The sequence below is a fragment of the Drosophila santomea genome, chromosome 3R (assembly GCF_016746245.2).
Source record: "Drosophila santomea strain STO CAGO 1482 chromosome 3R, Prin_Dsan_1.1, whole genome shotgun sequence".
NCBI lineage: Eukaryota > Metazoa > Arthropoda > Insecta > Diptera > Drosophilidae > Drosophila > Drosophila santomea.
In genome coordinates, this window is record NC_053019.2 from 9,804,482 (window position 1) to 9,823,524 (window position 19,043).

At 46.5% G+C, this 19,043-nt stretch overlaps 1 protein-coding gene across 4 annotated transcripts in view; it reads left to right on the forward strand.

The window, feature by feature from the left end:
- Nucleotides 1-19,043, forward strand: part of LOC120452656 (zinc finger protein 704) — a 120,290-nt gene that overhangs the window by 85,819 nt on the left and 15,428 nt on the right. The window contains exon 5 of one of the 4 annotated variants that reach the window (XM_039636978.2): nt 5,053-5,124. The exons of the other annotated variants lie outside the window; for them this stretch is intronic. Coding sequence (XP_039492912.1) covers nt 5,053-5,100 — 48 coding nt within the window. The 3' untranslated portion in view covers nt 5,101-5,124. Of the gene's footprint in view, nt 1-5,052; nt 5,125-19,043 lie in introns of those variants that run through there. 4 annotated transcript variants of the gene reach the window in all.

The following is a 19,043-nucleotide window of genomic DNA, read 5'->3' on the forward strand; positions in this document are numbered from 1 at the left end:
TGGTGCTGCTGGTGGTTTTTATTGCCTTATTGTGCCCTGTGCCAGTTGCATTTGTTTAAAATGCCATTTGACAAACATCAAAGCCGTTAAATGTTACTTTGACATGTCTAACACACAGCTCATACACATGAAACCCACTCTCGAGGGGCTGAAACGAGTGGGTGGGTGGGCTTAAGGCCAATTAGATGAGTGAAATGTGCCAAGCGGCGGCTGGGGATCATTATAACATATACCTCCAACTGGTTGTGGGATCGGGGAAACAACAACACACACAGATACGTACATACATAGTACATGGTGAGCGGGAAAACATGAAACTCCCCCACACTCAACTCACAATGCAATTTCACAACTCTGAGTAATGCAGTCGCTTATCGCTGGGGGAAAGAAACGAGCTCTTGACCAAGTTTTCGATGGGGAATAGCAAAAGGCAATAGCACTGGTAATAGCAATTGAAATAGGAACCTAGGAACCAGAATATTTCGTTTCACATAGATTCGCAATTACATTAAAGTGCCCCGCTGTCTTTCACTCGGCGGATAAACAAAATGCCGCTCGCAGCACCGGATGCGGAAATAAAGCGTCAAAGCTGGCAGGGCCACAAATAAATGGTATGGCATTCTGTATGGCGAATCTAGTTTGCTGACTCGGCACAAAGGATGCCTTTTCGCTCTCTGCCTCTTTCCCCATCTTTATGTGTTCTGTGCAAAAAGGATTCGCTGACATTATTACCCCTCCCATCCCCGCCTCGTGTCCCGTTTCCATGCCATTTGATATAGACATCGCACATATAGACAGTTTTCTCCGCACGTCCAGCTGCCCTGCAGGTCATAGATACATATATGCATGTATATCTATGTGGAAAAGCTAGAGCTAAATCCTGGTCAACTCCCCATTTTTCTTATTCACGTTCGCCAAAGGGAACAGCCTCCTTTTGGGGGCGTTGCCATGGAAAAGCGTTTTGTCAAAGCGACAGGTGCTTAAATATTTAAAAAGCCAATGCCCAGTTGCTGTGTTAGGTGTTGCCCCAAAAGGTAAAAATAAACGATGTCCCGGTTAATGGAAGGCCGGCGTTGATGCGATGATGGGCAACAGGATAGCCAGGAGAACAAGGACCAAAGCGGCCTGAAAATAGAAAATGCTGCTGCGGCGTGACCAAAAAGCCAAATGGCCCGGAAAGTCGCGACTTTAAGCTGAAATTCAATTGGATTTTTTAATCCAATCCTGAAAGTGCAGAGAGCACACAAATCGCTTGTGACAGCAGTGAGCTTCTGCTTCTGATTCTGATTTCAATTCCGATTCGGATTGTGCACTTTCAGTCGCTAATGAGGCGTGACATTGATGATGACTCGGGCATGCTGGAATCGCCGGATCATTTGTAATGTGTCATGATTATGCAACATTATTCGTGCAACAATTACCGTGAGGCATTTGCATAAAAAAGGAAAACAAGAAAAAAGCGGACGCCCGTCCGTCAGCCGTTCGACTCGCAATTTTCCACTCAGAAGCGGGCCAGCCTCAGCGATAGCCAACAGGAAGCTGCCGAGTTGGCCAAGACAAGTCGATGCTGAGCCAAGTCGATGCCAAGACTCTTTCCCAGATTCACTGGGGAGCTTGACTGCTGATGCTGCTGCGCATGCGCCGCGCCGAGTGACAGCCCAGTTTGGACACCAGACGGCGGACGGCGGACGGAGGACGGAGGACAGAGGACTGTAGATTCCGGGACAGAAACGGAGACACAGCGAACCGGCCGGCTGCCGGCGGCTGTGACAGCTGTTGATTGATGAATCCTACAGCCTGCCCCCGAGGCTGCCCCCCAGGGGTAGTGCCCACTCTTCCACCACACCAGTCTTCTGTGGACTCGCGGACTGGCGATCTCTCGAACTGACTATGACTATGACTCTGACTCTGACTCTAACTCTCTCTCTGTTGGCCAAAAGATTGATGATGACGCAAGCCCCTTCGGCCGATCTTCTCCCCGTTTTATGGCCGCGCATGTGCAATAAACACTTCTAATTGTAATTAATGAGGCGATTGTTTAGTTTTTATGTGTTGATTTTTCTCTACTTACCGCCCGGCGATGCAGTGCGTTCCAGCAACTGTCCACCGACTAAATGGAGCATTGAACCTCAGAGCTCAGATAATCAGCGGAGGAAAAACACCTAAAAATAACTGCTTAAGGAGAAACTAAAACTGAAAATACCCTTCTAAAACTATTATTTTCACTGCACCGTCCGTTTGTTTCATACCCTTTTGAAGAGGGTATAAAAAGCAGAAGGCATTGCCATGACTTGGCCAACTTCTTCTGGTTGGTTCTGGTTCTCGACTTGTTTTTCGTTACATTGAACTTGATGGCCATTTTGCTGCTCCGGTCTAGGCCCTTTCAGTGCCTTCACCATTTACTCCTTTAGTTTTTTTTTTAGTTTTCTTAGCCAACTTCTTGGGGTCTTCAGCTATCGACGCGGATTTATCTTAAATGCTGCGTTTACCTCTCTGTCTGTCTCTCTTTCTGTCTCTGTCTCTGTATAGTTTTTCCTCACTTTTCTGGCCTTTCGCCTTCGTGTTCTCGTATATTGGCAAACACTTTTCGGCCTGGCTCAAATTAATGGCCCCGGGGTGCGCCTAATGATCCCCACAAACGGCAAATGGCCAGGAGTTTGCTCCATCCAATGAAAATGTCAGCTTGGCGCTTTTTATTTGCTCTAGCCATGCTACTCCATGTTGGAGTGGGCAGGAGTACTGCGAAATATGTTTAACAAAAATCAAAATAATTGCATTACTGACGCGTCACGCCAGGGGGGCGGTGGTTGGGGCCAAGGGGGCGTGGCATGTGTGTGTGTGTGTGTGTGTTCGTATGTTGGCAGGCTGTTTTGTTGACATGGCGCTTTGCATGCGACCCGCATATAAATCCGCATTTGGGAGGAGGGCAACTAAAAGGGGTCAAGCGGCCGAACAAGTTTCAGGTTCCGAGAAAAGTAATAGAAACGTTGCCATTGCCATTGTCGTTGTCGTTGTCGTTGTCGTTGTCGTCGTCGTTGCAGTTGCAGTTGCAGTTGCAGTTGCATATCGAAACGATATGGCCAATCTGCTGCACTTTCCCCCACGAATTGATGGGGCCATTGTGCTGCTCTTGTCTTGACTCTTTTGTCAGCATTAACATACGTAAGTGTCAGCTGCATGTTGCTACTGTACGGCAGCAGCAACAAACTGGATGTTGCTGCTGATGCTGCTGCTGTTGCTGTTGCCGCTGTTGCAAGTTGCAAGTAGCAAGGGGCAAAGAGGCCAATTGATTTATCGTGACAATGAGTGCAGCTCCCGAGCTTCGCAATCGATGTGTAAATTTGAATTTCGTGGCTCATAAAGCGGACAATGGAGGCGGCGGTGAAAGACAAATGTGGCAGCCACAGATTGTTGTCGGCAACATGTTGCTCTTGCTGCTGCTGCTGCTGAAGCTGCCGCTGCTGCCACAGTTGCCGCAAAAGTGAATGCCCTCGTCGGTGACGTCACGAGTGCAATCCAGTTCCAGTTTTTTTCTCATTTCGCGTTTCTCGTTTCGCGATTCTCATTTCTCGTTTCTCGCCTGACTGCAATTATCGGGGTCCCGAGTGCATCGCGAACGATGAGCAAAATACAAAATCCCGGAGAAATATGAAAAGCAAAACAAACTGCACGAAATCAAAACAAAGCCCAGGGGAAAGAGGGGCACCACCACCACCACCACCACTACCAGCACCACCAACACCATCACCATAACCACCATCGAGTGGAACGAACTCTGTTGCACTCCACCGTCTCCACCAACGGTGGGCCACTGTGGGAAAGGCAATGTGCCGGGTCGACGGGTGTTGAAGTGGAACGTAGCGAATGAGCAGCCCGATCGGACGGACACACGGACACACGGACAAACGGACATACGGACAGATGGACAGAAGGACGGGCAGTATCCGGGGGATACTATAGCGCTATAGTATAGTATATAGTACTATGCGAAGACTGAATGCAACAAGCGGCGACTTTGCCGCACTCGCATGTGGTGGTAAGCTAAAGTTGATGAGCAACTTCGACGGCAAGTGGCTGCGGCAACAGCAACTGCAGCAGCAGCAGCAGCAGCAGCAACTTATCTGCAGCAGCAGCAGGGCAGTGTATGTGGCACACGGGCCACAGCAGCTGGCTACACAACAATGTGTTTGTTTAATGGTATTTTGGTCGAACAATATATATACAATATATATAAAAATATTTCGTTAATAAATGATAGAGATGATATTCAGATATCAGGATATCCTGAGATATCCTGTGAACTTCAACGGCTACGAAGGAAGCCCTCTTTATTTGCCGTGTAGCGGCTGTTGTTGCCGCCGTGCCGAGTGCCGCAGCACTCGCAAGTTGCAAGTTGCACAAACATGTTGCTCACTGGCTCCGCGACATGATTCTGAGGCGCAGATATAAAACCGAAAAACAACAGCAGCAGCAGCAACGACCTGAAAAGCAGCAACATCGCGGATTGGGGATTGGGGATTGAGGATAGCGAGAACAAAAACAATGTTGGGCTAGGTTCCTCCGATGGGCTCCTCAACCATCCACCCTGCTCCTCATCCGTGCTCTTGGGTACTCCTCGGTACTCCATCGTCATTATTATCATCTGGTTTTGGTCTGGACAATTCTCCGTGCCTTCAATCCGAGCAACAACTACGAGTATTGTCCATAGCTGCTTATTTCAGTTGCTGCCTTTTGGCTAAGGCTCTTGTCATTGTGGTTGTTGTTGCTTTAATTTAGATGCATCTCGAACAGTTTTTGCTTTTGTTTTTCCTACTGCCTGCTGCCTGCTGCCTGTTGGCTGGCAAACATGGCCAAAACCATGAAAAGAAACTTTCATAAGATAAACAAAAGTTATACATATATGCATATATGCATCGCCACATATGCCAGAGTTGCTGGCTTAAAGGGTTTTTGAACCTGGCCCAATGTCCCCAGTTAAATTGTAGCTATGTACCTTTGTATATGTATTTTCCCCCCAACTAATTGATTCCATTTTCTTTTGTCTCATTTCAGGTGAGTTTCCCCATGGCACTTGAAAATCTGGTTAACAGTAAGTCGTAAATTATATGATTACACACTCCCCCATAATTCTGAGTTTCTGGGTGTGCCTCCTGTCGTGTTTGTGTGTGTTTTATTTTATTTTATTTTTTTTTTTTTTTGGTGAAAATCACAATTCTAAATGAGACAGGAAACAAGGAGCGTAAAAACTGCTCAACCAGGTACTTTATTCATTTATAGCTTTCTGTTTTCTTTCTCTTTTTTTTTGCGAAAACTGCACTGGCAATCAACTCATTAGCTTAGGTCGCAAAATATCAAAAAAAAAAAAAAAAAAAAAAAGCAGAAAGAAAGGCGGCTTGGAAGAAACCGAGTTACGCATTTTTAATTGCCAACTTGACGATGCCAGACAAAAACAAAAGCAAGTAAATAAAGAACAAAAAACACCGCTGGGGCAATTAAAAAATTAAGCAAAATTTCTGCATCAGCTGATGGGTGTGTGTTTTTCTCTCGCTCCCGGGAAAAAGAAATAAAACACATTCAGCCCACGGCAATGTCAACGAGGCAGCAAAAGCTGGAGAAGAAACCGCCGCACTTCCTGCCCCAGAAGCTACCACCCCCTTTTTAACTGGTGATGCGCTCATGGACGGTGTTAAAAACGCTATCAAGGGGGATCCGCCAGCTTAAATGGAACAAAAAGGCAGCAGTTAAAAATACATGCATGTGTGCTATCAATCTTTAATTAAACGAGACAGTTAATACATTTAACTACGTTTGCGGGAAGTTGATTTATTTAAAACTAAATGAATTTGAATAGTTTTTCGATTCATTTTAATGCACTTAACTGGTTTTGCTTTTGTTGTTTTGTTTTTGTTGCGACCCCCGGAAACTTCGCCACTGTTTCAACTTCGATGCGAATGTGAAGTCGCTTGTGTAGCCGTAATTTATGCGCCTCTTCGACGCGCTTGCCAATTGCTTCCTCGCGCTGCGTTTTCTTTCCATTTTTTCAGCTGCTTTTTCCCTCTTTCCCTCTTATTTTTTTTTTTGTTCCAAGAAGCAGCCGGCATCCAGCCATCCAGTCATCCAACCGCCCCCGCACCACATTGCAGCGATTTCTTTATTACTTGGGCACGTTCGTTGCTTTTTTGCTGTTTTGTTGTTTGGGGTCGAGGCCGGTCATTAATATCCACGCATGGAGTTCACTTCGGTTCGACGGCGGAGGAGGAGGAGGAGGAGGAGGAAGTGGAGGAGCACCTTCCCTTCGTCGTTCCACCCACTCTATGCAATCCCAAACCAAGCCAACCCATCTCATTCGAGATTCGTTCCAATCTGAATCAGCTGTATGCATAATATTTGTTGTTTGCTGATTCTGTCAGCGTCTTGAGGATCGGATCCGCTTCGTCACTCCCGCGTCGTCGTCACCATCGCCACCATCGCCACCATCGCCACCATCATCACCATCGTCATCTTCCTTAGCGATTCTTGTCCAGGTCAGTTCCAACAGAATATCAGAATATGGGTAGAAGCTGCTGCTGCTGCTGTTGTGCTGTTGTGCTGTTGTGGCTGGCATACGTGAGTGGCTTGGCCACTTGGCGATAGCTTTCGAGTCCAGAACCCCAGAGGCTGCACGACTTATCAACTCGGTTTCTGTTTCTGTTTCTGTTTATGTTTCTGTTCCTATAGCTTCTTGCTGTAGGTTCTTTTGCCCGGCCGATGCGACAACAATCACGAATGCAGCTCGATAATGATAATGGAAATGATGACGATGGTGCGACGACTGCGACTGTGTCATGTTCTCGATAATGATGTTTGTTTGTCCGCAGATCACAATGGATCTGAAGCTTTACTCCATATAAATCCAAATAACATTGCTATAGTATGAATATTAAATACCTATATTCAGGGGACTCTACCGTCGTGTACCTAGCAAACCCATTTAACAGGATATAATCTCTCATAGGATCCCTCGTTCTTTGTTTAGCAAGTTGAACCCTTTTCCCTTACTAGTCGTTTGAGTTCGCTGTCCTTTGGTCAGGTGGCAGTGCCTTTTCGAAGTTACTGGCTAGCTGGCCCAGCTCGGTCTTAATCTTGGCCAGCTTGTTGTTTCTCCACTGCTGCCACTATTGTTGCTGTCTTTTTTGACCGGCCGGCCGGCATTATATCTCATTACAGAGATCAGCATAAATAAGCAGTGAGCACGCCGCACCACCAGCTCCATTCCTCCACCTCCAGCTCCAGCTCCGACTGCAACTCCGACATCATCAACAACAACCGCTGGGGATGAGGATGTGGATGAGGATGAGGTTGAGGCTGGGGCAGAGGCAGATTCAGACAACAACAGCCCACAGCCGGAGGAACGAACGAGCGATTAAGCGATACATTCAGCCATGTTCGTGTATTCCCCACAGAGAGAGTTGGGGCAACCGAATGGGGAATGGGGAATGGGGCATGGGGCATGGGGCTTGGAATTGGGATTGGGAGTGGGATTGGGCTGGGAATGGGGCAGGGACAGAGACAGAGACAGAGCAGGGTGAGATGGGGACACAGATGGAGAAAGGGCAGAACGCTTGCGTACTCGCCGAGGCAATTGAACTCGATTGCAGCGCGTGAAGGTGGACATGACGATCCCGTTCTCCACTTGGCTCCTCCTCGAATCTCCCTCTTCAAAAATATATGTATGGATGTGTATGCAGTATGCAGTGCATGTGTGGATGCACATATACCATTCCCGATCTTCTGGGGCCGTCGTTTTCGAGCGGGCAAAATAGAATTTGTTATTGTTGTTGAGGCAGGGCAGTTCCTTGACCACATGCGTCATCATCATCGCGTTTGCCGTGTGCAAAAAACATGATCATTACACACACAACGCGATTCTGGCTGCCTGGCTGCCTGACTGCCCGATACCCCGATACCCCGATTTCCCGACTGGACATGGAGCTGCTGCTGCTGCTGCTGGTGCTGGTGCTGGTGCTGCTGATTCAGTTTCAGATTCAGCATCATCAGCTCCATGGCTCCATGACTACGGCCTCATAATTCCACCACTCCCCCCCTCCTCGTCGTCCAGGCGTTTTTAATGATGCGTCAGAATATTGTTTACGCATCATTTTACATGTCGGCAAATGGGAATTGGAATGGGAATGGGCTGCAGTTGCAGTTGCAGTTGCAACCTCATAGATACTCTGTTGTGTTGTGCGAGTATGTATGTCTTTGCCCGGGGCAAGTGCTGAATAGATGCTGCTTTTATTCTTCGCCAGCTTGGCCATTAAATTATGAAGCCCCTTTCTGCACAGAGATAGAGGTTTGCCAAATTCCATCGTGATGTGTGCATTAAAGCACGAATTAGCCGCCGGTTATGGCCACAATGTTGCTTTACCAAGCTCCGTTTATCTGGCAGATGCATTGCCATCCTTATTAGCCGGCAATTTGTGCCAAGCGAAGTATCAAAATAAAAGCCCTAAAAGCGCTAGTTTACTACGAGTTGCGACCGAAAAGGTCTTCAGAGTTAACCCTTTTCTTTTACCTAGCAGACGGCTCCATGTTATTCCAATAAACTTCTCCGGCTGAAGAGAAGGAAAAAAAGTGTTGCCATGACGCCGGGTGCAAACAATATCGAGGTGAATGTGCAACAACTAGGAACTGCACTTTGTTTACATTTCTCCTGCTGTGTGTTACTTTTCCCCACTTTGGCATTTATGCTCAAGCTTCTGCTTATGCTTCGGGTTTCCCTGCTTTCCATGTCCTTGCTGTTGTTGTCCTGGCTGTGGAAATTAAGCGAAAAACTTGTCAAAGGCATGTCCTGCCCTGCACCGCCGAACCACCTCGCATCACCTCGCACCACCGGTTGCACCACCCGCTTGCACCTCGCATAAAGTCAAGTGCGGCGGACGCGGGGAACAGCAACTTCTCCACCCAGCCCTTCGATGACAGCACTGAGAGAAATATTAAGGAGAGAGGAAAATATATAGGGAACTTAATGTACATCCATGTTCGTAGTAAATGTTTTTTTTTTATATTCTTCAGTGATCATTGCGAACATTCAAACAGGATGTCCATGGAAAGTTGAATCAGGATTAATATTCTTGATTGTTAATCTTGAGGGTTGTGATTTTTCTCAGTGAACTCGCTGCTTACTTCCCCTGTTTTATTTTTGCCTAGGTTGACATGCAATCCCAGGTACATGTGGAGAGTTCCCTGCCGATTCTTAACTGGGTTCAATGACATACAGGATAAGCAACAGCAACAGCAACATCGGGCAGCCTACAATCCACCACCACTCTAGCATATAGTACTATATGTATATATACACAAACATATATCTAGAACAACAACAACAACAACAACAACAACAGTAACCGGCATTAACTTCGCTGGGGCAAGAGCACAAAACGTAAACGTTGCAAAAAGGCGGCAAGCAAAGGCGAACCCGAAAACAAAGCCATGGCTAAAACGTCCAGAAGCAGGAGCAGGAGCAGAAGCAGGCCAGAAATGGGTAGGATGATGGGTAGGATGATGGCCAGGATGGGACGGTTGAGATGGCTCGGCTGGTTGCGATGGGCCGGGGCAAAGTGGCAGCAGATCCATGCTGCACTTGAGGTTAAAGGCAGCCAGAAACCAAACCGAACCGAACTGAACCGAACTGGGTTGAGTTGAGTTGAGTTGAGTGGAGTTCAGTTGAGTTGGGGCAAACCTGTGTACAAATACTCGACATGCACGCCGCCCATTTGCCACTCCACTCCACTCTATATCCTGTTTGCCTAGGCACCCATCTCCATCTCCATAGCCATCGCCATTCCCTTTCCCATTCCCGAATCCTTAGCCAGATACCACCCATCCCTTCGGCCATCCACAATCCGCATATGTTCGAGTTGAATGGATATTCCCTTCTAGCTCTTCGCTTTGCCCTCTTAGATTTTCACTTTTTTTTCCTTTTTTGGCTTCTGGTCGTCCTGTTTTCATTTGCCTTGGCCAGATTATTAAAATTCCTTCGATATGAATCGAGTTCAATAAGGTCTTCGCATTTTGATCCCGAATGTATGAATCGCACAGCATACAGCGTGGGGCCAATGAAAAGTCTGCATGAAATACCATTGTTTACCTAAGCCGGCTGGCTGGCTGGCTGGCTGGCTGGCTGTCCGTCTGCTTCGAAAGCAAACACCTTGGCTTATTGCATTTGCATTGGCAGAAAGCCGGAGTTGGTTGCCAGGACGACTTGTAGGGTCCTGGTGGCCACATGCCGGTTTTCTTAGCTTCAAGCTTTTCAAAAACCTGTGGCGGAGGTTGGCTTAAATAAAACATGACCATTACCGCTGCATATTAAATAATATATTGAGCCGGCCATTAGCTGAGATCGACGCTCGCTGCATTTTCATAACAAAACAATTTACAAAAGGCCACGGCACAAAACCGGAAATCCTTTTCAACTCGCATATGGCACGCAAAACGTTGCTCTTGTTGTTGTTGTTGTTGCAGTGTTGTTTTTGTTGTTGTTGTGGTTGTTGTTGCTGATGGTGGTGGTGGTGGGCTTAGGTGCCCCAAGGCAATTGTTACTGTTACTGTTGCTGTTGCCGCGGAAAATTGCCGCTTTTAATATTACCTTTTATTTGCAATTTCTGTGTTTTTTTCTTTTGTGTTTTTCGTTGGAGCCTTTTGTAATAATGCAGTGCGCATGTAATAGGAGCCAGGTGCCAGGGTGCCGAGTCGCCTCCCTGCATTTATATTTGTAGTCGTCGTCGGAGTCGTAGTCGTAGAGTCGTAGTCGTATTTGAATTCCCCGTTGCAACAATCATTTCCACCTAACCGCCCGCCTTCCGCTGCTTCTGTTGTCATCTGCCACAAATTGTACGCTGTTATTAACTGACATGCTTGCCACGCGGAGGATTTTTCATTTTCATTTTTTATTTAGTTTTCAGCTCGGCAACCGACCGACCGAATTTCCCTCTAATTTCTCTTGTTTTTCTTTTCTTTTCAATATCCATAGCATGATACAGGGTAATGTAATATGGGTGCTATCAAAAACGCAGTAAGGAAACACCATTCGTTTTTGCTTTCACCCCCAGCGATTAATTTAATCATATATTCGCAGCACCTGCAATCGGGCATGTCCTCCCTGTATCGAGCTCTATATCTGGCAAGTACTTCAAGTTCGCCAATCAGACGTTGAACTGCCAGAATATTGATAAGAACGCAGCGAGTCAAGTTAACTGCGCTCTTATCTGATTTTGACCTTCAGTGAGCGAAAAAAACTGAATTATTGCACTGCCCGAATTGAAAGTAGACCAGCAAATCCCCCATCAAAGCTCCATAGAAATACATCGACAGAGTGGACAAAAGCGTAGCCAATCAGCCAAAGAAACTTATCGCAAAGCCCGATTATATAGGGGGGGTGTCATTTATATGGAATTTCAGGAGCAGAAGACCTTTGGCAGACTTCTTGGCAGCCGACGAACAAGCGGAATAGTTACAGTTGCTCACTCGCTTTACGATGCAAAATATTTGAGGGCTGTCTTATCAGTGGCAAGCCATAAAGTAGATGGTTCTATATGCACTGAAAAAGGCGCACAATCGTATGACAGAATGCTTGTATTTATACCTTCTTGTCGAATGGAATTGGAAATGGTTATGGGAATGGCAATGGAATTGGAAATGGTTATGGGAATGGGAATGGCAATGGGAATGGCAATAAGGTGGGGTTGAGGCGAGTTCATTGTCATCAAGGTCGTTTGGCAGTTTTCGCCAGTCGAGTGTGAAAATCGCTACTTGGACTTAGAAGTAGTCGCATCTCTCACTCGCCAGACGAACTTTGATAAGCTCGTCCAGAAGCAAGGCGAAAAATTAATGAACTGCTGCCAGACAAAAAATAAAAAACAAATCGCACGAGTTCATTGATCCGCACATGTGCAGTTTACACTACAATTAACTGCGTTAGCATGCAAATTAAATTTAGTTTAATTAAATTATAAACATTCAAATCACAAAGCGGCGGCGAGTCAATGCACTTGGCGCTCAAAGAAATTTCATTTAAAACAACGCAAACAGCGGGAAAGTGAAACAAAGCGGTTTGCTGCGAGTGGCGATTGAAACGTGTGTCGATCGCACCGGCTGTCTCTTTCTTCCACCCTCCTGCTGTCTCTTTCACTCAGCATATTGCCATCTCCCGCGAGTGTCAACATAGCCCCCCTTAAAAAAAACCCCCTTTGGATGGGTTTAATCTGTTGGAAAGGTTTCATTGACTCGCTTAGGCAAAAACTGCAATTAAAATGCGAAATTTTGCACATGCCAGGGTGAAAGCGCAAGAGAGATGGGGCGACAGCGTGCGAAAGAGAGGCACAATCGGCGGCAAGCGGTTAAAGATTATTTACGAGCCGCTTGTTAGTCACGTTTTTGTAGCAGACGTTGACCAGAGTTCACTTGATTCGACTGACCGGCAAACACGGCTGCAAATGCAAAAACAACAGCCCAATAAAACCTATAGTATATAGTGAAATATTGTATAGTACTATAGTATAGTATAGCAACAACAAAAAGGGCAAGACGCAAAAAAGTGAAGCAAAGCAAACGAAATGGGACAGAAACAAATCAAATCAAATGACACAAAAATGGTAATTTGCAAGGCAAATGGCAAATGGCAAATGGCATAGAATGGAATGGAATGAAATCGGAACCCAAAGCATTTCCTTATAGAGGTCATTGCTGATACGTGCCTGTTCTACTCCGATGTTTTTTACGCTGGAGCCCAAACCGTTAGCTGCAAATGACCTTCGATGTCTAGACGTATTTGACAAAACCCAAAAATACAGGCGCACACTCAAAAAACTCAGCGCACACAAATACACAAGCACAAACACAAACACAAACACAGCGAGATACTCAGACACAAATAATGCGTGATTCTGTTGAAAACTCATCGAGTTTATTCAACCCAGTGGGTGGCAAAGTGGGTGGCCAAAGGGGTGGGCGAGTTTACGAGCGTGGCAAGGACACGACCCCGCCACTTTCACTTTTATCGGTGGCAGCAATTAGTGGCAGTCAGATAAGGGAATTACTCAGCCGCAGCCATGAAATGTTTGATGTCTATTACGATTATGTTTATAAAACCCAGCGCGTCCTGCGAGTTTTAAGCCCAAACTCAAGCTTCCCCAAACAAAACTAATAAACAGCCAAATCCTTTTCCATCGCTCCACCTCCTCCTCCAGCCTTCATGTTTGCCCAGCTTGGCTGCGGGGCGTTTTATGATTTAAGATTTAACTTTTCGCCCCCGATGCGTGCCAATGACACAATAAAAGTTGCCGCAGGCAACTCAGCCGCTGGGATCCTTGAAACGAGCCACCAGCACGCAGGTCCTGCCGACCTCCCGAATCCTAGACGCAACACGCACCTTGCCAGCTTCGTCTGCCCGTGGGCCATAAAGCTGGTGGGGAATGGAGAATGGGGATTGGGGATAACGCACAGCGCTCCATCGAGAGCGAAGGCAAAAACTTGCAAGAGAGAGAGGAGAAACTAAGGATAAATATGATATGGGTGGCAGACTGCGAAATACCTTAACTTTATTACTTGAAATGTAATATATTAGAATGAGTTAGAATGAGTGTAAAAATCTTGCACCTTAGCCCAATATATTGGCCTTAACTATTTTAAATTCAATAGAATAACAGAACGCACAAAGCTGGCGTTGATTTCTTGAGGTGTTTACTGACCAAACAAATTTCCAGCCAGGTACTTAGCCAGATTCTTGTTGGCTTTCCGAAAAGTGCGTGAGCCGGACTCGTTCAATGACTTTGGCCCGGTCTCTTGTTGTTTCTGCCTTCTGCCTTCTGCTTTGGCCGACTGGCCCAGCAGGGCAGCTGGATTCTGGGTCTCCTTGGCTTCGGGCCACCCAGCCTCCTTGGCTCAGTGTCAATGGCACTCGCGAATCGAGGTTGTTGGACGCTCAGTCAGCTCGTCCTACTCGTCCTGCGTTTCGTCCTTCTTTTTTTTTTGAGCGGCACCTCGCTGTGCCATATTTTTAGCCTACTTTGCGGTGCTGACCCCGCATGGACGGCCAAGTATATTTAGAGGTCAATTATCTTGGCCGGGGACCAAATAGCAATCCATCATTGGGCAACGCCCGCGTGTATGCAATGCTCGGCTAATGATGAGTAATTTTGTTTCATTTTCAGTGGGTTCACGAGCATCTTTAATAACAATTACGATGGCCCAAAGTAGCTGGCTGATTTAATCGCAAGCCTTTACTTTTCGGCACTCCAAGGTGGGTCGAGATGGAGAATGGGGGGATTAAAGTGGAAGGGTTATTCAACTTTTGATTAATGGCGGCGCATGCATGACAAATGGCTGACGCGCACTGCACTTGTAATTGTTTTTGGCCCGCCATCTCAGCCAGTCGCCAGTCATTCAATTAACTAAATTTATAGCCCGTTGCCAATGCCGTTGCCGTTGCCGTTGCCGGCATCTTAGTCATGCATTCGAATTTTGCTTTTAGGCGCTCTCCCAATTAAAACCCGTCCGATTTCCCAGAAACCGCAGCGACTTCCCATGCAATCGCCAAGGCAACTCCTGCACAAAAGGCCAGTAATTAGCCGCAGTTAAGACGGGCAATTAGGCCTGCCAGTTGGCTGCTTCTGTTTGGTTTGGTTTCGTGAAATCATGTCAATGCCTCGCACTTATCGCTAATCAACCGGGCCGGACAACATGAAAATGGCGAAGGAAAATGCGGCGTTGCGATAGGAATCGGAATCAGAATCGAAAAAAGAGAAAAAAAGAAAAATTCACATGCATATTCCAGCGATCCGCATTGGTAGTCTCAATTTGTTTGCTCACGAAAGTCGGCTAACAATTTGACCCCGACATGGTAAACTTGGAAATGGGCACACGAGGCTATCTCTCTGCCGCTTCTGTCCTTGCCACATGCGAATGATGGCGCGTTGGGTGGCAAAGGGTGGCGCAGGGTGGCGCAGGGTGGCAGAGGGTGGCTTGTGCCAGTTTTTGATGTTTTTCCCTGGCCAACGTTCAATGCCAGCGAAAAGCGACGGCAGTGCGATATACCACGAAACCCAAAACAGCGGGGGGTGGGTATCCCCAGCCTGAATACCTGGAACTTGTCACAGTCATTGGGCTTCAACTGGTTTTCCCCATGCACAAAGTATTAATTCAATTTTTTGTACATGGCACACAGTTTTGGTACGTATTTTAAATAATTTTGAAGCTCTCTTCGCTCTTCACTATTTTTGTTTGAGTGCCATGAAGTCTATTAGCCCGCATAGTTTTTTCTAAAAACTGCGAGTTTGCAGTTAAACCGCTTTCAAACGGCCAAACATTTAATGCTCAAAAGCAACAATAACAGAAACCAAAACTTTCGGACGAGCTGAAAAGTACAAAAAATTTATACAGAGAGAGAGAGAGAGAGAGAGAGGGGGGGTTTTACAAAAGTTTTGGCCGTAACAAACCATTGAACGGTTAACGAACAAAAAATCGACCCATTGAGTGAAGCCAAAAAGGCAATTTAAGCGCCTTTTGTGCACATCGCGCATACGCCGCGTTGCCCGGCTTTTCCGCTGGAGGACCAGACTTTTTGATTTCCACCCAGACGGACCTGGTGCTCGAGCTGGAGCTGGAGTTGGAGCTGGAGCTGGAGTTGGAGCTGGAGTACAGGTTGCGATTCGAGCATTCGGCTATTCGGCCTGTCCCTGGTCATTACGAAAGTTATTCATGCGAACTGTTTGCCCTGGCCATTACATCAGGCGGACTGGACTGGACTGGACTGGACTGACTGGAGTGCTCGAAAAAATGCGGAAATTTCGGCACTGCCTTTGGGGCAAGGAAAATTTATGAAAATTGCCAGGTGCCGGCGACCAGCCATTTTATTCACTTTCCCTGTCAATTGTTTGCAATGGTCCAGCAGCTGCTGGCCGTTTATTTGGCCTGGCCATTTGCATTCCGGCTGGTTTCCATGTCCAGCCGTTGTCAACTTGTCAATGCAAATGTTTCGCCACGTCCACTCGACGGATATTCTATCTATCAGCGTTGAATTTCAATTAAATTTCGCTGTTCGATGGCGAGCTCAATAAATAGCATTTGACCGATAGACGTCGTATCGAATTTGGGTCGCACTTGGGCCTTGGCACCAACCCCTGTAGAGGGATACTATTTAAAAGCAAACTGATTCGCAGTTGGGCCGAGTTATGACATCTCCTTGGGGTCACGAACCCAACGGGCGGCATATCAGGTTACGATTGCTCAACATTGGAAAGCCGCAGAGCAGTCAAAATAAGGCAGTGAGCCAACCGCAAGTAAATTGAATTAATTATGAAGCGTGTATTATATTACCAAAGTCACAGGGAAGGGGTCTTTGGATGATAAAGCAAAATTAATCAGGAGCCAGGAAGAGGGAGAACGCTAAGCTCAGGTCACAATTAAAGCCACGCTAAGCTATGCAGAATTATTAAAATGATTTAAGCTGCCAAATTGGTTAAGCAATCTTTTCCTTTTTTCCCTCCTTCACTTCGGGATCGGGAAGTTTGGCCCCAGCTTCATCCTTACTTTGGCTTTTAGTTCGGGGTTATTGTTCGAGTCAATAGCGTGGATAAGGGGCTGCCGTTCAAGAGGTGCGAGAAGAAGAAAGGAGAATTCTAATTAAAAATCTTCCGGCATTTGGCATTTTATCTAAACAGGAAGCTCGAAGCAGCCGCAGACGGAGTGGAAAACCCCGGAGGCAGGATGCGAAGAAAACGGGGCGACACTTTCGCCGGAGTCCTTGCTGCATAATGAAAAGTCTTCCGAATTGGGTCAGGCAAGAAATTAAAAAGCCACCCCGGATTCTGGGGGGAAAACAAAAGGAAAAGTTGAGTGGGAAACTTCAACTTAAAGCTGCTGCTGCTGTTGTTGCTTTCGCTGCTGCGGCTGCCGTTATCATTCGCAATTAGACGCGTTGACACTCGACTTGGCCAACTTTTTTAGCAGTTCAGTTCAGGCCAGGCCAGGCTGGGCCAGTCAGGCGAAAAGTGGCGAGTTAAGAGCGAAAAGTTCCGTTGGTTATCCGGGGTTTTTCCCCAGCAAATTGGATGCCAAAGCGGGAGCATCTGCCCTTGCAGCAAATTGAATATTTAAATCCCGCACTCAAATCCATGCATGCCTCAAATTGAAAAGGGTTGCCCCCACATGCCGAATAAAATATGCAAAGAAAATAGAATGGAAACAAAATTATGTTTAATGCAGCGCTTTTCTATGTTTTTCCTACCCCGCTCCGTTTTTTTGGGGGGAATATAGAAATTGCTTTCAAATTTGCTTACATTTTTTATACTTTCCCGCTTTGTTGACTCGTTGTTTTGCTCGTTTTATTTTCTTGGCCTGCGTGCGTGTTCAATTTGCAAGTGCAATGGAAGTGAAATTGAAATTCACCCTGCCTGCGGGTATTTCTGTCTCTGTTTCCGTCTCTGTCTCCGCTCAGCTATCTGTCTCTGTCCCTGTCGACTTCAACTGAAGTGAAGTCTGGGTCTGACGTTGAGTTAGTTTTTGGTTTCTACTTTGTTGCGGCTGTTGTCGCTGTTTATGCAACCTGCAATTGGCAATTGGATTTGCTAGTCTTGCACAACTTCCAGTCTGAATCAAAACTTTGGCACAGCAGTTGCCGTTGGCGAGCACAGAGCTGGGTTTAGGTTGGGATACCTAGGAGTACGGAATACGGAATACGGAATACACATACTCGTATAAATAATCATCCGGGTGCAAAGTTTATCCTTCGATTTGATTGCAAAAGCATCGAGTTATGGGACTGGGCGAACATCTGGAGCTGGCCAAAAGTGTGCCAAGTCCACACACAAATCAATTCGATTCGAAGGACTTTTGCAAGCATTTTGCTAGCAAGTTTCAGCAGCTTAGCAGCTTTCTAGCTTTCAGCATTTGCCTAAGTCCGTATTAACCCATTTTTGGGCCGAGTGCATAAGATGGGTTGCCTTACCTCTGCGGGGATTAGGACTCCAACATGTTGCACACTCTACCATTGTAGAGGACTATAGCCTATGCTATACTATATATGAATGTGCCTCCGCTTTCGGCGACACTCGAAAGCCGATTGCCGCCATGTCTAATTTGCTGGCCATAAGCAGCTTACCAACTTTCTCCACCCCCCTTTTGGGCATATTAAAACGGCATTTTAAACACACACACACTCAGGGTCCTGAGCCCTCTCATTCCCCTCACCCTTCGCCCTTCACCTTCGGCCACATTTGGAGCGCTCTTTTTTCAGTTTAAGCGACAGCGACAACTTTTGAGTGGCGCATATTACCTGAAAAGTAATGTGACTCCCCCCTTGCCAACCGATTTGAGCTGCCCTTGGGGAAATGATAGACTCACCATAACCACCATAACCATCAGCCATCGGAAGACCCAAAAAGCCAGGCTGAAAAAAACTGCTTTTGGTTTCCCGACAAGTTGATTATACTCGTATATACGTTTCTCTTTTTTTTTTTTTTTGGTCATTTCAAGTGTTCTACTGCCGTTTTGCGCAGTTTTTTGCTGTCAGTTGCCTCCTTCTGTTGGAAAATTATTAGATGGACATTTTTCCGGCACGTGCCCCTTCAGCCCCGAAAGGCATCAAGTTCTTTCTGCTGTTGTTGCTGTTGTTGCTGTTGTTGCTGTTGTTGTTGTCAGGGGCAGTTTATGGGGCGATTGCCTTCGGGCTCCAAATTGAAATGTGCCTCGAGAGACACAAATGGTCCTCAAATGCTCGAAGGGCCTGAAATATGAGCCCGCTATTGGAGAGCCGCTCCACTCCACTCGACGCTCGCTTTAAATTGAGATATTTACCAATTTACATCTTCCTTGTGATCGAAGAAGTGCAGCATAAATTCCAGATACACTGCCACATTGCTGGGGGCACACACAGATATCAATTCGCCGGCTATTCTATCCGTTTGCCCCATATATCCACATATACACACATATGTATATACATTTCGAGTGGGGTACATAAAGGCGAATACGCTTGACCTGGTTTAGTTCTGCATCCCCAACTCGAA